Source organism: Podarcis raffonei, chromosome 3, assembly GCF_027172205.1.
Source record: "Podarcis raffonei isolate rPodRaf1 chromosome 3, rPodRaf1.pri, whole genome shotgun sequence".
Lineage (NCBI taxonomy): Eukaryota > Metazoa > Chordata > Lepidosauria > Squamata > Lacertidae > Podarcis > Podarcis raffonei.
The window spans coordinates 62,009,860-62,032,147 of record NC_070604.1 but is presented as its reverse complement, the minus strand read 5'-3'; the positions used below and the strand labels follow the sequence as shown (position 1 = coordinate 62,032,147).

At 46.4% G+C, this 22,288-nt stretch overlaps 1 protein-coding gene across 4 annotated transcripts in view; it reads left to right on the top strand.

Annotated features, from left to right (window-relative positions):
* SGK1 (serum/glucocorticoid regulated kinase 1) overlaps positions 1-14,439 on the top strand; it is a 75,947-nt gene extending 61,508 nt beyond the window's left edge. The window contains exons 1-12 of one of the 4 annotated variants that reach the window (XM_053381963.1): positions 1,891-2,074; positions 8,023-8,098; positions 8,881-8,956; positions 9,314-9,418; positions 9,822-9,905; positions 10,022-10,153; positions 10,532-10,644; positions 11,034-11,157; positions 11,564-11,659; positions 12,157-12,312; positions 12,433-12,522; positions 13,061-14,439. In XM_053381963.1, coding sequence (XP_053237938.1) covers positions 2,041-2,074; positions 8,023-8,098; positions 8,881-8,956; positions 9,314-9,418; positions 9,822-9,905; positions 10,022-10,153; positions 10,532-10,644; positions 11,034-11,157; positions 11,564-11,659; positions 12,157-12,312; positions 12,433-12,522; positions 13,061-13,228 — 1,254 coding nt within the window. In that variant the 5' untranslated portion in view covers positions 1,891-2,040 and the 3' untranslated portion in view covers positions 13,229-14,439. Of the gene's footprint in view, positions 1-1,890; positions 2,075-5,534; positions 5,664-7,512; positions 7,813-8,022; positions 8,099-8,880; positions 8,957-9,313; positions 9,419-9,821; positions 9,906-10,021; positions 10,154-10,531; positions 10,645-11,033; positions 11,158-11,563; positions 11,660-12,156; positions 12,313-12,432; positions 12,523-13,060 lie in introns of those variants that run through there. The other 3 variants (XM_053381964.1, XM_053381962.1, XM_053381961.1) reach the window with 3 other exon arrangements.
* Positions 14,440-22,288: the final 7,849 nt, after the last annotated feature.

The window sequence follows — 22,288 nt, the reverse complement described above, 5'->3', positions numbered from 1 at the left end:
CAGGGCTGCCGCGTTCTCGAATCGTAAGGGGGCAGGGGCTTTAAAACGAGGGGCGCGTCCGTCCCTTCCAAATGGGGACACGGCGTGGTTTCCTCGCTGCAGGGAGTCCACGGTGGGAGCTCATTAAAGCGCCCTTCCCCCTCCTCCACCACGAGAAAGGGAAGTGAGCTCGAGCGCCCCCTAGTCGCCGATTCCACACTTAAACTACAGGAGCTTAGGGACGACCGCCCCGTCGGAGGCTATTAACCCTTTGCTTTCTCTCTCTCTCTCTCCTGTGAGTTTGTGGAGCAGAGACTTCAGAGGGATGCAGGCGAGGCGCAGGCGGCGGGGAAAGCCCTGCCTGCAATAGCTGTCGCTTTCCTTTTCGGAAGCGCTTAGGTGCCAGGATCTGCGGGCGGGGGATGGGGGCGCCGGCTCCAACCTCCACACGCCCCTCCGTTGGCCGGGCTGGGAGGAAAAGGCTGCCAGTCTCCGCGCAGCTTGCCTCCTTTCCTGCGCAAGCGACATGTGTGCAGCAGGAGCCCGGCTGTCTCCCGCCGCTGCTATATAGAGGAAAAGGGGGGAAGTGGAGCGGACGGCTGGGCGGGCGGGAAAGGAAGCGGAGAGGAACTCGGCCGGACGCCGCCTGATGCTGCCGTCGCCGTCCAGCGCAAATCTGACGCGGGGATAAAGCAGAAGAGGCAGGCGGGCAGGAGGGCGATGTCTCCCCGCATTGCCTTTGGCCTGCCCCCTCCTTAAGCCTTCAAGCTTACAGTGAGACGATACCCATCCCCCACCTACCCAACTCCTCAACCCATTTCAGCTCAAGTGGCCCTTGCATCTGGGGGGGTCGCCTGGCTGATTCTTCCTACAATGATCCACGACGGTTAAAAAAGCAAAACAAAACACCAGATTGCCTCCACATCCCCCATCCCCATCCTTGAACCCTTAGCCAGCGTTCCCAGACCACATCAGAGGTGGGGAACACAAGAAAGCCAGCGTGGGGAAGTGGTTCGAGTGTCGGGCTATGAAACTGAGAGACCAGGGTTCAAATCCCCACTGGGCCGTGGAGCTCACTGAATGAGCTTCGGGCCAGTCACTGCCTCTCAGCCTAACCTGCCTCGCAGGGTTGTTGTAGAGCGGGCCAGGACAGAACCATGTACCACCTTTGGAGCAGAGGTGGGGTATATAAATGCAATTAAACAAGCAAGCAAGAGAATGGCCAATGGCCCATCTAGTCCAGTGTTTCTGTCCTCACAGTGGCCAACCAGATACCAGTGGGAAACGCTGCAAACTGAGATGTTGCTGGGCTGCAAATCTGTCTTGATGGTTTTTAACATCGCATGTAAATAGTTTGCTGTGAAGGGCTGACAAAAGATCTTAATGATAACAAGAATGGCAAATGTTCAGGAGCCCGGCTGCCTCTACTCCTCCTCCTATTCTTCTTCTTCCCATAATCTTATGGCCACTGGCTAGGGCTGGAGAGAACTGATGTCCAACCATACCTGGAGGGCACAGACAGGGACATTAAAGAAGTCACGCGGGCATTTCGGGATCGCAGACGCAGGCTCCTCCTCCCTCTGTGTTTTCTTCCCTCCTTCCTTCCCAAATTGTGTTTTGATTCAAGTCTCCTGCTGCATCAATTAAAAGAGACCGGCATTTCTAGTTGCCGCGCTGGGTGTGTGTTTGTGTGTGGGCATGTTTCTCTCTCTGTGTGTACACATACAGTATATATATAATAAGCAAGTGTTGACTTCAGTCAATCTCAGGGTTTATGTTGCAACAACGTGGCTCTTGTTGAACTTTAGTTCTCTGGTATGTAAATCACCTTTAATACGAGGTTCATAAACTGGGCAGCCAGATCAGCTCGTTTCCTTTATTTCATCGCCCGCCTCCCTGCAAGCTGACGGAGAGCCGGACGGCCCAAAGAAGGAGACGCTTTTTGGTTGGGAATTACAATACAACAAAGCCCGAGGATTTAGAACAGGATTGCCGAAACGGCGGCTCCTGGCACTTGTGGTGGGATCTTGAGGAGCAGGCAGAGAGGAAGAGACAAACACCATGAGAGGGAAAGAAGAAAAGTCTTCGCTGAAAGGTTGGTCGAATTAACATTATATATATATTTTCCGCGGTGGGAAACTTTCACAACAACAAGGGAAGGAAGAGAGCGCTTGAATCTCGATTTGAGATGGACACTTTTAGATTGTCCCTCTCTTTAAATAGTCCTATCAGATGCGGCTGGAGATAAGGGCTAGAGGCTCAATTGTTTTTTGGGTGCGCTGATAAGCTTAGCTCCGAGGCAATCTCCCCTGAAAGAGCAGGAGGAGGGGGAGTGGATGGACAGAGCTGTGTAAAAACCATGGTTTTGTATGCTAGAGGCTTAAGTCTTACGGGAAAACTGCCTGTAGGTCATTCCTTGGCAAATCCATAGGAATGTTGCCTTGAACTCGCTTTGCTTGTGCGGGCTTCCCTGAAAGGTGGCTTGTCAAAGAGGACGAAGGAGTGGAACAATGGCTTGGATGTCTCAGTGCAACTTAAATGTTTGAGGGAGGTGGTTTTTGCGGAGTGGGGGCAGGTATTACAGCAGGGCTTCTTTCCAAGTGCATCCTTCCAAGGATGTAGTGAATACCATAGGATGTGTTCTCCCAAGGCCATTCGTGCATCAAAGCTCGGTATTGGCTGGCAGACCGCAGAAGCTCTCCAGGGATTCTGACAATTCCTCCCCAAACCCAACCCTACCGAGAGATGCTGCGGGGACTGAATCTGGGACCTTCTGAATGCAAATCTTGCGCTCTTGGTAGAGAAGGCTCACCAGAGCAGCTGGCTTGCTGCACCTAGACACCTGCCACAGGACTAATGTTGTGGGAGCACAAATGATGCTGAAGAATGTGGTGCTATGAGGATGAGAACGACCTTGGCTGGCTCAGTGACATTAGATGAGAAGCATCGTGGCTCATGCTGAGAACGCAGAATCTGGCTCCGGGTTCGATTCCTGGCATTTCCTACGAATGTAAAAAGCGCCCTTCCACCTCCGGCCACTGGCCTAGATCTAACCCGCCATCCATTTTCCCAGATTGGGGGAGCAGATGCCTATGCAAAGCCCCCCCCGGGGGGGGGCAAGCAGGGCCTGAGGAGGACGACAGCGATTCCCAGCAACTGGTATCCGGAGGCGAGCTGCCTCCAACAGGGGAGGCAGAAGAGCTCAGCCATCGTGGCTAACGACCTCTAGTGAACTGGCCAAAACACCATCCCAGTTGGCAGGCATTTCCGGTTAAGCAGATCACATGGGCAGATTGACCGGGGGTCCCAAGCGGAGACCATGAGCCTGACCATATATATAAAAGCAGCTTCCTGTGTGGTCAAGCAGGCGAAAAGTGGCCAAGGCGGGGGGGGGGGGGGCACACAGAGGAGACTCTTCGGCATCATGTGCCACCTGATCGCTAGAGCAACATAAGTGAATGAAGCCGCGAATGAATGGGGCTCCAAGGCTGAGTCTTGCAGCGGCTGCGGAGGAGCAGTTTCGCCGGGTTCAGGCAAGGAGGAGCCAAAGCGGGGACTTGAGCGCATGCGCGTTGCCGGAAGTCCCCAGGCGCCGCCGGCCCTTCGAGCTGCTGGCGATGCGAGGCTTGTAAAGTTTGCGAGAAAGGCTGTGTGTCGCCGGGGGCTCCCGGGAGCTGCCCTGCCGCTGCTGGCGGAGGAAAAGGCCGCGGGGAGATACGTGTAATGGAAAGGAGCGGAGGAAGCTGTAGTTCAGGGTTGAGTTCCCCGGGGGATCTCGTTATTATTATTATTGTTAATAATCAAAGCTGCGGTGTTATAAAGGAGGAATAAAGCAGGACTGGTCCCCGGCTTTTTCCTACAGCCCGAATTCTTGAAGGATTCGAGTCGAAAGGTTTTGTATGAGTGTTTTTTTAAAAAATAAAAAATAAATCCACGGATTAGCCAAAATGCAACTTTTGCAATCTTGCGTCAGCAAAGTCAACTGGCAGCCCGTGGGAGTCGCACAGGCCCGAGGCGCTTCCGCCCAGCCCTTTTGTTGGGGTGTTAATTCTAGATCCGGCGTGGAAGAGCCCTACTCGCCCGCCCCGCTTCCAACTCGTGCTTTCTGTTTAGGATTTTTGGGTTCTGCAAACCATCCGCCCCAGCTTTGAAACAGGACAGTCGGGGAAAACAATGTTGTAGTGGGCGCGCAGAGGCGCGCGCAGGAAATCGTGCGCGAGCCGGAGGAGCTAGGAAGAGGGAAGGACGGAGGCGGGGCTTATGCAGAAAGTCCAATAAAAATCAAAACCGCTGAAAACTGAGCAGCGTTCAGGGACCAAGAAATAGTGGATTCCAGGGATCCAGTTGGTATCAATCAATTTAGTGTGTTCGATCCCCGAGAGTAATCTAGTCCAACCCCCTGCAGTGCAGCAATCTCAACACGTGGTTCCTCATCCAGTTTGAAATAGTATCGAACCCTGCTTAGCTTTAGCAAATGTGCTTGCAGTTTTATTGCTGCACCAAAGTCCCCTTGGACTGATGGGTGGGCAGGCTTCCTCTCGAGTCATCCTGCCTGGATTGCACTTGCAGGCCTGTCCGTTCGCTGAGGCTCTTGCATCGCAGATATTACATTTAAGTGATAGGAAAAGAGAAAGGAGAAGGTGGTGACTTTTTAATATATTGCAGGGGAACGATGATGGGAAGGCTACTACTTAAAAAATAATAATGAGCTAAATAAGCAGGCGAGCTCTTGATCAGAAGCTTGCCTCTCTCCCAGTGCCCAAAGGTGAATTATTATTATTATTATTATTATTATTATTATTATTATTATTATTATTATTATTATTTTGCGGGGGGGTCTTGAATTGATTCGTGTTGCATTTATCAGTGGGGTGGAATGTAACAACAATCGGGTCGGAAGGCAGTGCCCCCCTCTCGCCGCGACGTGGGAGGTGGTCTCAGCCCCAAGCTCGCCGCTCGCTCTCCGCGCCCCGTTCCCCTCCCCGCAATATGTTATGACTGCCGTCCGTTGCGTGCCGCCGCCGGTGCTTCAGGTCACCGGTGGGCGGCGTCCCGGCCAACTCCATTCATAAACACGCCTCACGTGTTCCGCAACGCTGCTGCGGAGACGGGCATAAATAAATAAACGGGCCATCCGGGCACAGAGTGTTCTCAAACAATTGTGCAAATGAAGAAAAAGAAAAAGAAATCGTTGCAGCCTGAGTCAGCTCCCACCCACCCCTTCCTCTTTCTCTCCCCGTTGCTTTTGTAAATGTGGAGATTTCAATCATCTCATTCCATGAGATGGCATTTATCTTTCGCTTTTAAACATTATTATTACGCACGCACACGCGCCCAATATTTTTAAGGCGCTTTCAGCAATATCCCGGCCAATCGGTTTCTGGGGTCTCGCCTGGAAGGGGCGCTTGTTTGTGGGATTGAGGAAGCAGCGGCAGGAAACAAGAGTGCCCCCCCCCAAGTCACTCCTTGCGGAAAGGCCATTGCTTATCGGCCTTCACCCCAGACGTCAGAGGTTCTCCTTTAGATCCTCTCTGGGGGGCTCTCTCCGGTTCCCTTTGCTTCACATACTTGGAGCTCGGGGTGGGGAGGCTGCCATAAACTTAACATCTGCAGATGTGAGACGGAGAAGGAACCGCCGGTGTTGTAGGGAACGGAAAAGACCGGAGCTTCTGGCCGGGATCTGGGTAAGAAAGTCCTGCGCAGCGCCAGGGACCTTTACAGCTCTGCTTGCGTCTCTCTCCCTTCCTTGCGTTCGGGCTGCTTGCAGGGGAAGGGAGAGAGACTCTCTCTCCTCCCTGCTATGAGGCTTCGATGAGCTCCTGCTTGACTGGCAGCCGCCCCCGGACGCCTCCCTTCGGCCCAGGATTCCTTTGGAGCCGCGTGGTTGGAGCCTCCCGGCGCTTGCCAGCCAAGGCAGCCCCTGGACAGCCCCGTCCCGCCGCTCTCTGGCGATTAATAAATACCATCTGGTAAAAGCAGGAACCGTGTGACTCCAGCGGTTTCTGTTTCGCAGTCTGAACGGCAGTGGAGTTGCTTTGAGGTGGTTTTATAAAGAAAAGGGCAAGGGAGGGAAGGGAGGGTGGAAACAGACAGAAGAAGTTCAGAGACTCCTCAAAAGCAGCCCTGTCTGCTCTCTGCGGCTCAGATCCGCAAGGCGTATTTTCTCAAGAGTAGGAAAAGTTTCTGCCTGCCTTGATGGAGGAATCCAGAGGCACAGGACCTTCCGACCCAATGGGATTCCTTCTTTGCTCTCATTGCCTTAGATTAAGGAGATTTCTTCCTATGTAGGTTGCCATAAATAGCTAATGTTGGAGGGAATGCCGCCAGATTAATGCTAAGGAGGAGGGCAGGGCTGAACGTCTAAGGATGCCCCGGCCTGCCTGGGAGTCACAGCTCTCGGGAAACCCCGATGTCTAATTCTGTGTGTGTTTGTGTGTGTGGATTAGCTGTGGTTGTCCACTGATTCACAGAACATCTAAATATGTTCAAGGACACCCTTGGATACTGCTTTATATAATAACTGTACGGATACTTTTTATATAAAAAAAGTAAGTTTCCGGGGGCTAAGTAAGGTCGCGAAGGGCATCCCTCTCGGTGTGGATTTAACCATAATAGATTAAAAATGGAAATTCCACGTCCAGGGGCTGTACCTTCCGATTATCAGGTTGGGAGGGGGGAACGACCTGGAGATGGCTCTCCCAATCCCCCCCCCCCGCCCTCGGCGCCTCTTGTGGGAGACAGGGCTGAGTGTCGCAACGGAAATGCCTTTGTTCTTATCTCTGGAACAAATCGATCCTTGGATGAGGTCCATCTCGGACCTGGGGGTGTCTGAAAAACCAAGTCTATCCTATCCCGCGGCGGGTCTCTCTGTGGAAGTGTAAAGAGTGGCAAAAATGGGACTTCCTTTGCGCGTTATGGTGGCCTTGAGGAACAAGGCAGGTACATTTAAAGGACAAAAAAAAAGGCTGCTGGCCAAGGCTAATTTAGCGCCTTCGAGGGTCAGCGACCTCCTGGGCACATCTCTTTAACTCACACGGGTGGGCGAGTGCGGGAGGAGACCCCAGAAGGACGAAGCAAGTGCCCTGAGCGCCTTGGCAAGGCAAAGAGCGGAGTTCTAATTCTGCCGTGCAATAAATCAGTACATAAAAATAAGGCTGGCATCTCTCTCCAAGGTTTGTTTGCAACCCCAGAGCTTTGTTACATTGTCTTTCCCTCTCTAGAACTGCTGCCAATTAATCCCACTGCAATTTGCTGAGGGTGAAAAAGGATAAAAGGGGGGGCTGGTGCGCTGTAGCTGGCGGGCTTCTTCCTCTCCAGCCGGCTTGCGAGACTCCTTTCTAACGTCAAGGGAGGGGAACATGTCATGGGGAAGGGAAGGGCCGGGCGCCAGGCCTGCATGTCTCCCGGCAGCTCCGGGCGCCTGGGGCGGAGGGAGAGCGAGACTCTTCCTCATTGTTCCCCTCTGGCTCCGCCCCTCCTTCCTCTCCGCCTGGGCTGTCGCCGAGGCCGCGCCTATATAAAGCCCCGGGGCGAGCGGCGGAGCGGCAGACGAGAGCTGACTCAACAGGGTGAACGATCTTGACACTGCGCGCTTTACCCCCGCTGCTAATTCCCTAACTCGGAAGCAGAGCGAGCAAGCAAGCAAGCAAGCAAGCAGCTAGGTGCCTGGAAAGGCGCTCACGCATCCACTCTCTACCCCTCGCGCATCTGCTTGGATTATTATTCCTTCCAACACTGAGAAACCTAGAAAGTCCGCAATGACGGTCAAAGCCGAAGCTTCGGGATCCACGCTAACTTATTCCAAGATGAGAGGGATGGTGGCAATACTGATCGGTGAGTGGGAACGACGAGGAGGAGATAGCGATAGAGAAAAAGAGCATAAAACAGCGTGCGCCCTCCTGATTGTAACCGTGTTGTAGAAGTGAGGCTCTCTGGTTGCATTCAAGGGATGGAGAGGGCGTGTGTGCGCATTAATTAAAGGAAAGGAAAGAAGATGGGGAATTAATCTGTAACAACCCCCTTCTCTCTTGTGATTGTTTGCAGCTTTCATGAAACAGAGACGAATGGGGCTGAATGACTTCATTCAGAAGATAGCCACCAACTCCTACGCATGCAAACAGTAAGTATTTTTTGTGGGTTGTGTTTTTTTCTTACTCCCTTCTGCAGAAATTGCCTGGGAAATGCATGGAACTTCGTTAACAGAAAATGAGAAATTATATAATTCCTTTCAGCGAGAGATTGTTGAAATTATTTTTTTGCAGTTTTATGTTAAATTGAAAAAAATGTTCACAGTATCATGCATGCTTACTCATATGTAAATTTCAGTAAGTTCAGTGGGACTTACACTCCTAAGTCTACTTACTAGAAAGTAACTTTAGTTTAGTGACACCTGTGTGGTAGAAACGGGTGTCATTAAAGCTGCAATCCTATATGCACTTTGGAATAGATCTTATTGGGCTCACTTTTGCGTAGATACACCTTATGCAAAAAAAAAAAAAGACCAGCAATAGAGTAGATGCTGTAAAAAATTAGGAAACAGAATATAATTTTCTAGATTTAAAAATATCACAAATTCTGAGTTAATTGCATTCAGCTAAGTTTTACTTTTTTGGCTGAAGAATAGAAAACTGGAGAAAGGCACCTAGTTTAGATTTCCTGATCCCTCATTCCCTCCTCTGACCTTTAATTACAGAGGAAACTTAAGTCTCTTTGCTCAGAATGGTTTGTTCCTGTCTCCGGTTTCATCTTAGCCCTGAAACCTAGTAAGCCAGTTGTTTTTAGCAGCCTGCCAACCTGAAACTTTCCAGCTAGAATGTTACCATGCCCCCTGGTGGTGAAATGTTTTTAATGTTCTGTACCTTGTTCAGCTGTACTAATTATCCTGACTTTAATCTCCTGCAGCCCTGAAGTTCAATCTATTTTGAAGATCTCCCAGCCTCAAGAGCCTGAACTTATGAATGCCAATCCTTCTCCTCCAGTAAGTAGCTTCTATAATGCACAGCCTACCTTGAGAAGACTTTAATGTGACAGTAATAGCAACAGGTTTTAAAGATAGATGTTCTGTCCGTTGGTAATCTGGCATGGGTTTTTCCATTCAGGACACATTGTAGTGATGCAACTTGGAAAGAAGTGTTTTGCAATAAAGGTTTAGCATTTCCCTCTAGAGCAGATAAAACTCTTATTTTTAAATTGACATAATCTTTCAAGCATATTATTTCCCCCATAGAAGAATGCAATGCAATTTATTGTGTTTTTTAAAAAAGTAATAATCTGCACCCAAGTATTTCAGTACAAATGTTTGATTTTTCTCTATTATTTTTTTTGTTCACTGCAGCCCAGTCCATCCCAGCAGATCAACCTTGGCCCTTCTTCTAACCCACATGCTAAACCATCAGATTTCCATTTCCTGAAGGTCATTGGAAAAGGCAGCTTTGGGAAGGTAAGCATACATATTCATTTGGTCAATGGGTCTGTAATATTAAGGGTATCAAGATACTTGGGAGTGCCAGGGGGATTTAATAAGAAGTGAACTGGTGACTATGAAGGGGTGTGAGGTGGCGTATTCTTGAAAAGCAAGGTTCCATTAAAATTTATGTAAGATAATTTGCTATATGGATCATACGGCACAAAGGGGAAATGAAGGCTGTATTGTCCCATTCCCTGCCTTAAGGCAGTGGCACCCACCCATTATGTGGCATTTTACTGCCAGTCCATTGAGTTGTTCAGGGTTGCTCTATAGTTGTGCCTCATGATAGCAGAAAGGACATAGCTGAGTTGTGACTTGATAGTTCCCTTGCATCATGATCACATCTAAACAAAGGGGGTGTCTTGGTTTATTTCAGGTTCTTCTTGCAAGGCACAAGGCAGAAGAGCACTTCTATGCAGTAAAAGTCCTCCAGAAGAAAGCAATCCTGAAAAAGAAGGAGGTACGTAACTGAATTATACCCATTTCACGGGAAATGCCAATCAGCCAAATAATTATAATAGTTCTACTGTTCTGCTGCTCAGTCAATGAATGGTTTCCTACTCCCCTTCCTCCTAGGAGAAACACATAATGTCTGAACGCAACGTCCTACTGAAGAACGTGAAGCACCCTTTCCTGGTGGGACTCCACTTCTCCTTCCAGACTGCAGACAAGCTGTATTTTGTTCTAGACTACATCAATGGTGGAGAGGTAAGCAGAAAGAATGCACAGAACCATAAGGGGTGTGTGTCCAAAGATACACAGGGCTTGATCCAAAGATTATTCAAACTCCTCAAACTCCTTCTTGCTGAAAACAAAGCCAGTCCTGCCATGTGTACAAATAAGGCAGTGTTTTCTTCCTATTAAGTATGAAGAGGAGTCTTGGGGAGGAGTTACTAGATTCAGGGTCTCCTGCTTGCCAGCCTCTCACAGCAGGAAGCAGCCAGCGGATTACTAGGCTATTTCCTACCATTGTTCTCTCTAGCTATATATAGAGAGAAAGAGAGAGAGAGCTTAATTAAATGCATTGTTTTGAATGGTTTTGGGATCACTAACAGATTTCTCCCCCTCCTTCCTTGTCTCCTGCAGTTGTTCTACCATCTCCAGAGGGAACGTTGCTTCCTGGAGCCAAGAGCTCGTTTTTATGCTGCTGAAATCGCCAGTGCACTGGGCTACCTGCATTCACTGAATATAGTTTACCGGTAAGCAGGGCAGATGGTTTGCACACGTGCATGGTTTCTGTGAAAACTGTGGGAAGTAGGCTGTAATTGTAATAAGGGGAGGTCAGGAACCTTGTGGAATGGGCTCCCAAGACACTGGCCCTGGGTACTGGGATCAGTGCAGCACAAAATTTTTATATTCGCTTCCAGGTTATGGGTTAGAACCAGTAAATAATGAACATAGACTAAATCCTGTTGGTAAATGACCTTTAGAAAGTGCTTGGGAGGCTATCCATCAAACCCGTTTGTTTTCAAAGGGACAACACCCCCCCCTTAAAAAAAAATAAACCTGATAAAATCCCATTGCTTATAATAAACATAAGAGTTGAGAGCCATCGGCTCACCTGTGTATTTTCCTTCCTTTGCCCTAGGGACTTGAAGCCAGAGAACATTTTGCTGGATTCTCAAGGCCACATTGTCTTGACTGACTTTGGACTCTGCAAAGAGAACATAGAACACAATGGCACAACTTCCACATTTTGTGGCACTCCTGAGGTAGGTCTGGGTTCTGCTTTCTTTATCCACATGGCAGTGATGCATGTGCCCAAAGTGTGCAGAGGGAAGAGGAATTTCCCAGATGGGACAAAAGGACATGTTGTGTTGTTTAGGTGAAGCAGTCAGACAGGCTTTGATTGATGAGCCCTGCTGACAAAGCTGCAGCGGGTGGGGGAGGGAGAGAAAGGCCAGAGGTTACAAATGCAAGGCTTTAAGGGCAAAAAGAAAGTTACCTAGGGACTCCTGCAGAACAAAGTTCTACAGATGCAAAGATTGGTGTGGTCATCTATCCACAAGTACAGCCCCCACTCAATCAGGTCACTAAGGTTATTTTTAAGTGGAACATTTAAAAGAATGCAGACTGGCTACTTTATTCTAATGTTTCCTATCTTTTTGTTTTCGATAGTACCTTGCCCCCGAAGTCCTTCACAAGCAACCCTATGACCGAACTGTTGACTGGTGGTGCCTTGGGGCTGTTTTGTACGAGATGCTTTATGGACTGGTAAGCAAAAATAGTGAACAACTGGCTAATTGCAAACACAGACCAGTCATGTTTCCATCTGTAGTAGTTACCAGCATAAGAAAGAACTGAATCTTGGTCCCACTGAATTTATAAATGTTGTGAACTTCAGTTGGAGCCAATATTTTGCATGTGGATCTCTAACATGGTGCACATATTTGTGGCCATAGCTCAGTGATGGATCATCTGCTTTGCATGCAGAAGGTCTTGGGGTTCAGTCCCTGGCTGGGAATTATTCCCTACTTGAGAAACCCTGGAGAGCCATGTAGCCAATACTGACTTAGATGGACCATTGGTCTGACCCGATATAAGCAGTTGCCTTATGGGTGGGACATGAGAAGGGGAAAGATGTAGTTACAGGTGTCATAGCCATTCCAGTGCCTCAAGATGGGTATCAAACTAAGTGTATTGTGATATTAGGCAGTACAGTAAGTTAGACTCTTGGGACTAAAAATCTGTTTCCCCTTCTCTCTCTCCAGCCCCCTTTCTATAGCAGAAACACAGCAGAAATGTATGACAACATCTTGAACAAACCTCTGCAGCTGAAGCCAAATATTACCAACTCTGCGAGACACCTTTTGGAAGGTCTTCTGCAAAAGGACAGGACCAAGAGGCTGGGTGCAAAGGAGGACTTTGTAAGTATAATCCTGCGAGTTGTGAGGGGTGGGTGGGGGAGTTTCGGAAGTTGGCTAGACGATAACAGTCTTTTCCAATTACTCTTGCCTGAACTGATCTGATTTCCATTTCCTCAACAGATGGAGATTAAGAACCACATCTTCTTCTCCCTAATTAACTGGGATGATCTCATTAATAAGAAGATTACACCCCCTTTCAACCCAAATGTGGTAAGTGTTGTCTTCTAATTATGGGAGAGACTTTTCTATTTATACTGGGGTACCCAGGGGTTGAAGATAAAAATAATGACAGGCTAGGTTTTAGAAGGTTCTAGTGTGTTCTCAATGTGAAGCAATCGGGCAGGTGTCTTAATTTTTAAATCCCGCCTTGAGTTTATACATAAGTGGATGGAATTGCCTCATGCAGTTCAGGTATGAGGTGAGGCAATCGGGTCAGGTGAACTCTATGAGCTTGGAGGTGCATGTTGACCTGTGAGACCGCTGCAGCCAATCCAGATCAGTCTCCAGTCCAACACACACACACACCCCATTAGATTTCTAGTTTTTGTTTGAAATGAGTTCGGGGGGGTGATTCGGTTTTGTTTTTTGTAATTGCCTTCCCATGAAGTGCCTAGATTGGTTTTACTTTAAAAAAAAAACCACACACAAACACAAGAAAACACATAGGCCCCACTCCCAGTTAAGGAAATATTTGAACATTTCTTCCCAGTCCGACATTAACAACAGAACCCTCTTTGTTTTCTCACAGAGTGGCCCCAATGACCTGCGGCACTTTGACCCTGAGTTTACAGATGAGCCTGTCCCAAACTCCATTGGCCAGTCTTCAGACAGCATCCTCATCACTGCCAGCGTCAAGGAAGCTGCTGAAGCATTTCTGGGCTTCTCCTATGCCCCTCCGATGGATTCTTTCTTGTGAATTTCTATTATTGTGATCTGTTTGTACTTTTTCTTTTTTCTTTTTTTTCCATTTAATAATGACCCTTCTGTTGGCCTTCTGTGTGAGCTGCCAGTTTGTCCGGTCACCTTCAAAAAGGAGAGGGAATTTTTTTTTTGCACATCTTCTCACTGTGTGGCAGCTTTGCGGCCTTAATTTCAACTGCGTTTTTATTTTATTTTTCTGGAAGCTTTTGTTGTTGTCGTTCCTGCCGTTCATTTGGAAGAGCACATTCTAACTACTTTTAAATGAACTTGCAAAAACATTTCAACTTCCAGTTCTTCCCACCCACCAAAGTGGTGCTATCGCCTTTAGAAGGAAAGAAGGAAGAAGCTACTGCTGCCATAGACTGCCATAGATTGTAAGCTTAAGAACAACATCCTGTGTGCACCCCCCTTTCCCCCCTTTTTTTGAGAGAGTTTGTTCTGAAAAGCCTAGCTTGAAGATCTTTCTGGATACGATGGGGATGATTTTACGAAAACGTGCCTTTTTTCCCCTGAGATCTTGTGAGCTCCAAAGCTTTTCCTGTCACAAGAGTGTTTCCTGATTCACACGTGTGTTTCTTTTGTGTGTATGTGCAAGTTTGCTTTGAGGACAATGGTGTCAGTGTGGTATGCACATTTTTCAGATGGACTTTGTTCAGAAGCATCAGTGCGACACTTGCAGGACTCTACAATGGGGGGCATTGCTTGTTCCTTCCATATTTGGAAGACAATAAATTAATATGTGTAGATAGATGATTTTTTTAAAGAAAAAAAAATGTAAAAATTAATGATGATGGGCTTCAATGACTTAGTACCCATAATGCTTGAAGAAAGCATTGCTGCTATGGAAAAATATATATAAATATATATATATATAAATATTTCTATTTTTAGAATGGGTTTCTAGGGACCAAAATGCCCCAGCTGCAGCCTATCAAAGCTGTTGGTTTATTTCATTATCATTTTTTTGTTCATCTGTAAAACTGGGCATTATTTATGGTTTGTATTTTTTTTCATTCCTGGTTGTATGTATTTGTAAAAAGACTTGTACAGTTGGTTGCAATAGTAGATGTATATTTAAAAAGGAAAAAAACCTTTAAAGGCTTATAATGTTATACCACTATTATAATGTACTTTACATGGTTATTATACAATATGTATAATTTTTGTGACCAAACCCATTGGTTTGCAGTAAAATCTTGGACAATATTTCTATAAATGCTGTCAGTTGTTCTTTTTATGGGATCAATACATCATTTCTTCTGAACCACCTTTTCATTAGCATTTTCCTTCACAAGACAAGAAATGCGTATGTTTTTAAACATCCAAGGGTCAAAAAACTACTATAGAAAGAGTAGTCTTTTCAGTATTGTAAAGTAGGGCTATTTGATAAAATGCTTGCCAGTGAGAAAATCAAGGACATAAGAAAGTCCTGCTGGATCAGGCCAAAGGCTCATGTGGTTCAGTGTCCTGTTCTCACAGTGGCCAACCAGATCCTGGTGAGAAACCCCTCAAGCAGCCCAGCACATCCACCAACCCAGCTAAGCCTTGGTAATAGGCTAGTGAAAACTCCTATCACAGAAGCCTGCTTTGCGCAGAATTTGTTGGCGCTATCACAGCCATCCGGCCACCTTTGGCATGGCACTTTTTCTGATTGCCAGCTGTCAAATCAACTTGGTGGGTAGGCATTCTCAGGCTGCCAGTAGCACATGCATGCTGGGGACAGCAGACTAAAGCAGTGATTTCCAGAGAAGTATCTAGAAACGTGTAGATGCTATGCAAAATCAAAACCCCACTAGTGTGTTCCCTGGTGGTTGAACCCACTTGTTCATGTTACTGCGGTAACAGCATTCTTACTACGAGTGTGAATCTGGAAGTTGGAGCTGGAATCATGAACCACAGGGTCTAAAGCAGTTTGCTCCTCACCTGTCACTATACATAGTGCTAAACATGCCTGTTGCATCATGTATTTAGATTAGCAAAAGGACCTGGTGATTCGAACAAGTGAATCATCTCACATCTCTGCTAGAGGGAATGGTGTGCACAACTCCCTGCTCACATTCCACCCACTGTTAACCAACCTGATCTGAGAGAAAATGCACACCCTATAGCAAGGAACCTTGCATTGAACATGTGCCTGTGCTTCTACAATGGGTGGTACCCAACTCTAAGTAGACCCCCTGAAATTCATGGTTGTGACTAAACTCTGCCTATTAATTTCAATGTGCCTACTAAGTTTGACTCATAGCTGAGAACCACCTAATATTTAAGGGCAAGCTCTGCTTTTTAAAAAACTCTAAAGAGACTGGGGGGCTGGGATGATTTGCAGAGCAGATGTGGAAAATGCCAAATCTTTCATTCCTTTTTCTTTGCTCTTTCACAAAAGGCATATTTCACCCCATCGCAGAGTGGTTGGTCAGATGTGCATCCTCTGTTATCTGGGCATGAAATGACCAGCAGATGTGCAGAATATTCAGTCCCCACTCCTGGCTCTTGGGAGGCTCCAAAAGTATCACCACATACAACATGGGAGATGGGAGCGAGCCAGTCCCCACTCCCCTTTGGGAAGGGATTATAGCTCAATGACAGAACATGTGCTTTGCACATGTTCCCAAATTCAGTTCCCAGCATCCTCAGTTAAAAAGATAGAGCAGGGCTGGGGGAGAACAACAAGTGGAATCCAGAAAAGATGCTACCGCTCTCTGAAAGCAAGCCTGAGCTATGGTGTTAGTATAGAGCAACTGCCTCCTGTGTCCTTATAGGAAGGCAGCTTCTATTTTCTCTCATATCACCAACCCCCTCATCCTGTGAGCATGTCACTGAGCATCTTTTCAACCTTATTTTTCAGCCAGAAGATCTAGAAACTTGCTCCCCCCTCCATGTTCCCCCCCCCCAAACTGAACCACACCAGATTCCTTACCTGGCACCAAACATGTGGTATATGATGTTGTGACTGCAGGAATTCAGAATACACACAGCTCTGCTTCTCTTGTATATATTCATGACTTGCAAATGCTTATATGAAGTGAAATTAATTTGCCACAGAGGGAAGAGCTAATGTGGCCATCCGCCATGTCTCGCAGCCGAGTTCAGTCAGCTCAGCTGTGAGAGGTGGCTGATAGCCAATTTAAGGTCTTGCTTTGAAGCCAAATTATTTCCATAGCAGCAAATGGCCTTGTTTTGCACCTGCATGCCTGATGTAAGAGGAATGTAGTGGACTTGTTATATGCAATGATTCTGTTGACCATATCAGCAATAAAAGCCTTGTTTTATCACTACAGTATAGGTGCAATACAGTTTTACACTAGGGTGAAAAGTACATGCACAAAGCAGCATGGATAAACAAACCATCCAGGCTCTGTCTCATTTACTGGAAGAGGGCTTGTCTGTGCTTGCCGAAAACATAGTTCCCCAATCCCCCTGGGTTGGCCTTCCGAGGGGAATTGATAAAGCAGAATTTCAGAGCCTGGAAAAGCACACAGAGCTGAAAGAGGAAGTGGGGAAGAGTGTGACTCTTCCAGTTTCCTCCCTCAGCTCTATTTACTTCTAAAGGGAGAAAAAGGTAATTGCCCTCCCCACTTCATGACCAAGGAGACTTCTTCAGAAGAAGTCTTGAGAGTGCAATGGTGCCCACAGTGCCACATTGGCAGCCCCTGTATTCACCAAGTAGAAATGTTCCAGGAATCACAAACTGCATTCCATAGCTTTTATGGTCTGAAGATTGCAGTGCACATATATTTATTACTCTGCTTCTTTTGCGTACATTCACGCTCCAGTTAAATGATCACAGATTGTACTTTTTGCATCCCATTGCCATTTAACTCCCCACACCCTTACACCCATGTGTATATATGCCTGCCAACTGCAGCTTACACTTCATGCATTTGATGAAGCGGGTCTTAATTCACTAAAGTTTATCCCACATTAAATTTGTCAGCCTTTAAGTTGTCACAAGGCTCCTTGTTTTTGCTGCAAGAGAACTAGCACAGTTATCTTTCTGGATTTTTTCCATCAGTACATTGACTATACTTTTGGCCTCTACAGCAAACAGTAGCAAGTGACAGGACAACGTTACCTGTTAGCATAAGTGCCAAGAGACCAAATAAGGCTCAGAACACCTAGTTAACACTTGCCAGAGTTTTATTAGAGTCATGCTCTCTATAGAAACCTTTGGACTACTAGCAGAATTTTCTACTGAACTATTTTGTTTTTAGAGTGAAATTTAGATGAACGATGCCACCATGTGGGCTGGAAAAGACATGTGGTCCAGGTTCTTGCTCAGTAAGAATAAATCAGTTTGCATATTTTAATTACAGCAATAATTCAAATAGTTATTATTAATAATATTTACTTACTTACTTACTTACTTACTTACTTACTTACTTACTTGATTTGTATACCCAAAAATCCCAGGGTGGTTCACAACAGAAAAATATAAAATGAGAACACAAAATACATAATAAAGCATAAACAAATCAATAACCCCCCTCCTACAAACACATTTAAAAAGCCATAGAATGTTAATCGGCTGAATGCCTGATTGAAGAGAAACATTTTCACTAGGCGCCTAAAGATATGTAATGAAGGTGCCAGGCAAACCTCCCTGGGAAGAGCATCCCACACACAGGGAGCCACCACAGGAAAAGCCCTGTTCTTGTGTTGACACACAACAAAGGGCTTCAGACAATGATTGCAGGGTCTGGGTCAGTCCATCTGGCTAAATATTGTGAAAGCTAAACTAATAATACAAAGCTTTGAAATAAGTCCATAAAGGTACAAAATCTATGCAGATACAGAAAGTGAGGTGTTGTTCATTTCTAAGAAAGCAAAAGGCTGTGAGATAATCTCAGAATACTCATGTGATGGCTTATTTGGCTATTAGAAAAACTGACATTGACAGCAATTTCTTCTACCGAATTCAAAATCTTAAAAACCTGGTGAAAAAGGAAATTGCTTAATCACAATTAATGTGTGTCCAGATAATTCCTATATACCCAGAAACCTCATTGTGTTAAATGGAACTTACTTCCACATAGGTCTATAGCCCTAGACATTCCACTGGAAGGTGAGAGTAAAATGCAACCTTTGCGTCTATTGGCACAGCCTCCTATAGAAGGAGAATGCCTGACATTAACCGGTGCCTGTTATGCCCTCTTGGTACAATGCTTTCAGCTATCCTTCCTAAATACAGCATGCATTGCAGGTTTAACTGCTCTGCTTATCTTCTCAGTACATCTAGTCACTTTTTCAATGGCATGAGACCATTTGTGAGGTGCTTTATAGCAGAAAAGATGACAGTTCTGGTATCCAAAAGAGTATTCATCACCTTCTGGATGCCAGTCAACGCACAATCTCCAGATAACTTCATGCTCTCTGAAAGGTCTGTTTCAATGTCAAAGCCTCTTATGTTTAGCAATCATTAACAGATGTCACTGAGCAATGTAACCATCTACCTGCCTGCCTTCTCCTTTGCAGATTATACCCTGTGTCTGATGAATGCAATGAACGGGAGAGAGATTGAACCCAACAGAACCCTCCCTGCACTCAAAGAAGCTCAAAGAGCCCTTTGTCAGTCGGGATGTAAGGAGCCTGAGGCCAAAGTATTTGAAGCAAGGCGGTTAGTAGACCTGATCTTTATTGAAGTACCCGTACTGTTGCAACAGCGTTTCCCCTCCCCTCCCATGTCTGTGAGAGGCAGGTGAGAGAACCCAGAACAAAAAATAGGCCATGCTTTTATATCCTTCGGTGGTGATCTTACATTTCCCATGTCCTCCCTATTTGTGCCAGGCCTACATCATGTACATGTAAGAAAGTATGCCATGGGTTACCTGGGGCTTTGCAGATGGGTGGTGGGGTTAGGTGGAGTGTGGGGAGATTGCTCCCTCTGAGCACGTCAAAAGGTAAGTATAGTCTAGGTGACTGAGTGAACACGCCGACCCTTTCTTTTCTCCAGTGCATGGAAGAAAGGATGACTGGTGGCTGATATTTAACCATAGATTTTCAAGATTTCACAGTTGCAGCAGACAGTCCATGGATGATCGGATACAGAGTAGTCCTTCATCCTCCCAAGAAGCATAGTTTACATTAGGAAGTGACAATTACAGAGAAAGGTTGCAATTTCCATTTAGATATTCACTGAACACAAAGTAACAAGCATAAAGTAACACATACAATTTGAAACCTCCCAAGACCTTCAGAAAATGTTTCATAACTACATACAATGTTTTGACACCCAGAATACAGTTTTCATTTGTTACAAAGCACATGCAGTTGCGTCTTTCTTTATCGGATGAGGCACTATGGTTATTTGGGATTTTCTGCCGTCTTGCAGGATAGACCTTGCTACATAGTTCTTATGGTTGCAAACTCGCTTGGAGGGAGAAGCAGGGTTCCAGTCCAGGAACCTCAGGGGGCAAATTCCTATATCATGCCTAAAGGACTCTAAAATCAGAAACACGGAGACAGAGGAAAAATCCTCTGTTGGAAGGAGGGTCTCAGATTCCTGACCCAAAAGTCTATTGAATGTCAGATCAGGACCTAGGAAAGAGCTAGTCCTGGCTTGTTGTTGTTGTTGTTGTTGTTGTTGTTGTTGTTGTTGTTGTTGTTGTTGTTGTTGTTGTTACTGCTGCATACATACCATACTGTACATTTAAAGGATCCTGGGAACTGCGCTGTGTAATGGGGTAAACTACAGTTCCTGGTCTTCTTTGAGGGAAGTGGTGTGCTTTTAATGTCTTCTTCTTCTTTGGCGATCACTTGTAGCCGAGTAAGATTGTCTTCCATAAACATGGTTTTAACAATGAGTCCGTAAGTGACTGTGGAGGCCAATTCTGGATCCACATGTCCTTCCACAGTGGGGACATTGGTTCCCGGGCGGGAGTTGATCAGGGTGCCTTCCTCTTAGCACGTTTCTCCCTTGACACAAGCTTGTGCTTGTCGTATTTGCAAATTGCATTTTTGGCACATTCTAATGGAGGCCAAACACCCCAGCCATTCCCTTATATCGCATTTCTCCTGCAGGCCTCGTTTTAACTTGGGAGAGAGTCCCGCAGTTTCCCCTCCTGTCAGCAGGGGCCACTCTAGCAGCTGAAAAGAGGCAGCTGTAGAAAGGTCGGCTGGCGTCTCCCTGCTTCTCCGCCTTCCTCCCGTCTCACAGCCTCAGGTCAGGGAGAGAAAGGAAACCCTGCAGAAGAGATTGCAGCCCTGCTGCCTGGCAACGGCAGGTAAGCTCACACACCTGGGCGAGCAAAGGGCAGGGGGAAAGGGAAGGCTGGGCTGGAGGGTAACTCTCGGACTACTGAGAGGACAGATTGTCATTCATTGTTGGCTTCCAAAAACCCTTGTGGTTGGCATTCTTTTTTAAAAAGAAACCATGATTATGTAGAGCCCAAATATGAGAAAGCATCTTTCACCAGGGCTTTATCAGAAGAGGGGCCACTTCAACTCTGAGCTTGTTTTTAATGCCACAACTCAGTCCTGCCGGAAAATTTAAAGGAAGCTGTAAAAGCATATGCAGTGGTATCTTTCGTTAAAAAGAAAGGGGAAAGGATGTTTTCCAGTTTCCAGGTCGTTTTGTACCACTAAGAAGGTGGTAAAACTTAGTGGCTAAGACAAGAGTGTGAGTGAGGAAGCTCCTGCTTCAGGGTGGCACTTAGCTGTGGCCACATCCTTGGACCACTCTTTATAGAACTGTAGAGTTGGAAGGGACCCTGATTATCTAGTCCAACCGCCTGCAATGCAGCTATCCCATACATGGATTGAACCTGCAACCTTGGCATTATCAGCACCACACTCTAACCGAATGAGCTATTTTTCCTACTGCCCCAGGCTCCTCCACGATGGCTGTGTTTTCCCTCCACTGTCGGAGGCCATATGCCTCTGAACACCAGTTGCTGTGAATCACAAGTGTGGAGAGCACTGCTGCCCTCAGTTCCTGGTTTTGGACTTCTCACAGGCATCTGGTTGGCAACTTTGAGAAAAGGATCCTTGACTAGATGGATCTTTGGCAGACCAAAGCTGCGCTTTATGTTCCTGTGTTAGCACCCCCTGTCAAAATGGGGGGGGGGGTTGACAATGCCTCACAAGACCAAACTAGGGCTGTGTACACATCACTGGTTCAAAACTCAATGAGGTTGTTTTTCTCAGCTTGGACTGAAGCTGAGTTGTTGTTGTTGTTTTTTTTTGGGGGGGGGAAATATTTCATTTTTAAAAATGACACAGTACCTATGGACTGTGGTGAACTTTGTGTGTATGCTGCTTCCCAAACAAGCAGTGGGAGTGCTCTGGATGCAGGGCAAATGGGAGTGTGTTTACAGCCTAGATGTGACACCAGAAAACCTTTGACTGGTTGCCCTTTTTGTGTGTGTGTGTGTAATTTCAGTAGCCATCGCATGGGCCCCTGAATGTGATCAGGACTGCAATGGTGAGATAAGGGGGAGGGCTAACCCTTTTCTTCCATGCTGTTTGCCAGTGATAACCACCTGTCTACTGAAGCTGATATTTGCCCCATATGGGAAGACTAAGGGAATGGAACGAATAATGTTATGTACGCAAAGTCCTTTGGACACCTGACATGTGATATAACAGGGTTGGTGAGCCTGTGTCCCTCAAGAGGATGTTTGGGTTGGAGTGTTGGAACTCTCATCCACCAACCTCTTGGAGGGCCACAGGCCCTCTGGCCCTTCTATATGATGTTATTTTTGTGGGGATCTATAACTGGGAATGACCACATCCTGTAAACATAGCATAAGCCTTAGATAGACTAGGTGCTGAGGTAGTCACTTTTACAACCACCACCACCCCGAGATAGATAGATAGATAGATGACATAGATAATACATACATACATACATACATACATACATACATACATACATACTATGGCTCCCTAATTTCAGGTAGGAAATTTGTTTTAGAAGTCATTGTCAGGACCAGAAATGGTATTGAGGGTATTTTATCAGGCTGAGTGGAATTGAGCACCCAGCATGCATGCACAGAGTAATTCACTTTGTAACCACAAAAGCCAATCTTCACATGTCTGGCATCGAAATACAGGATTA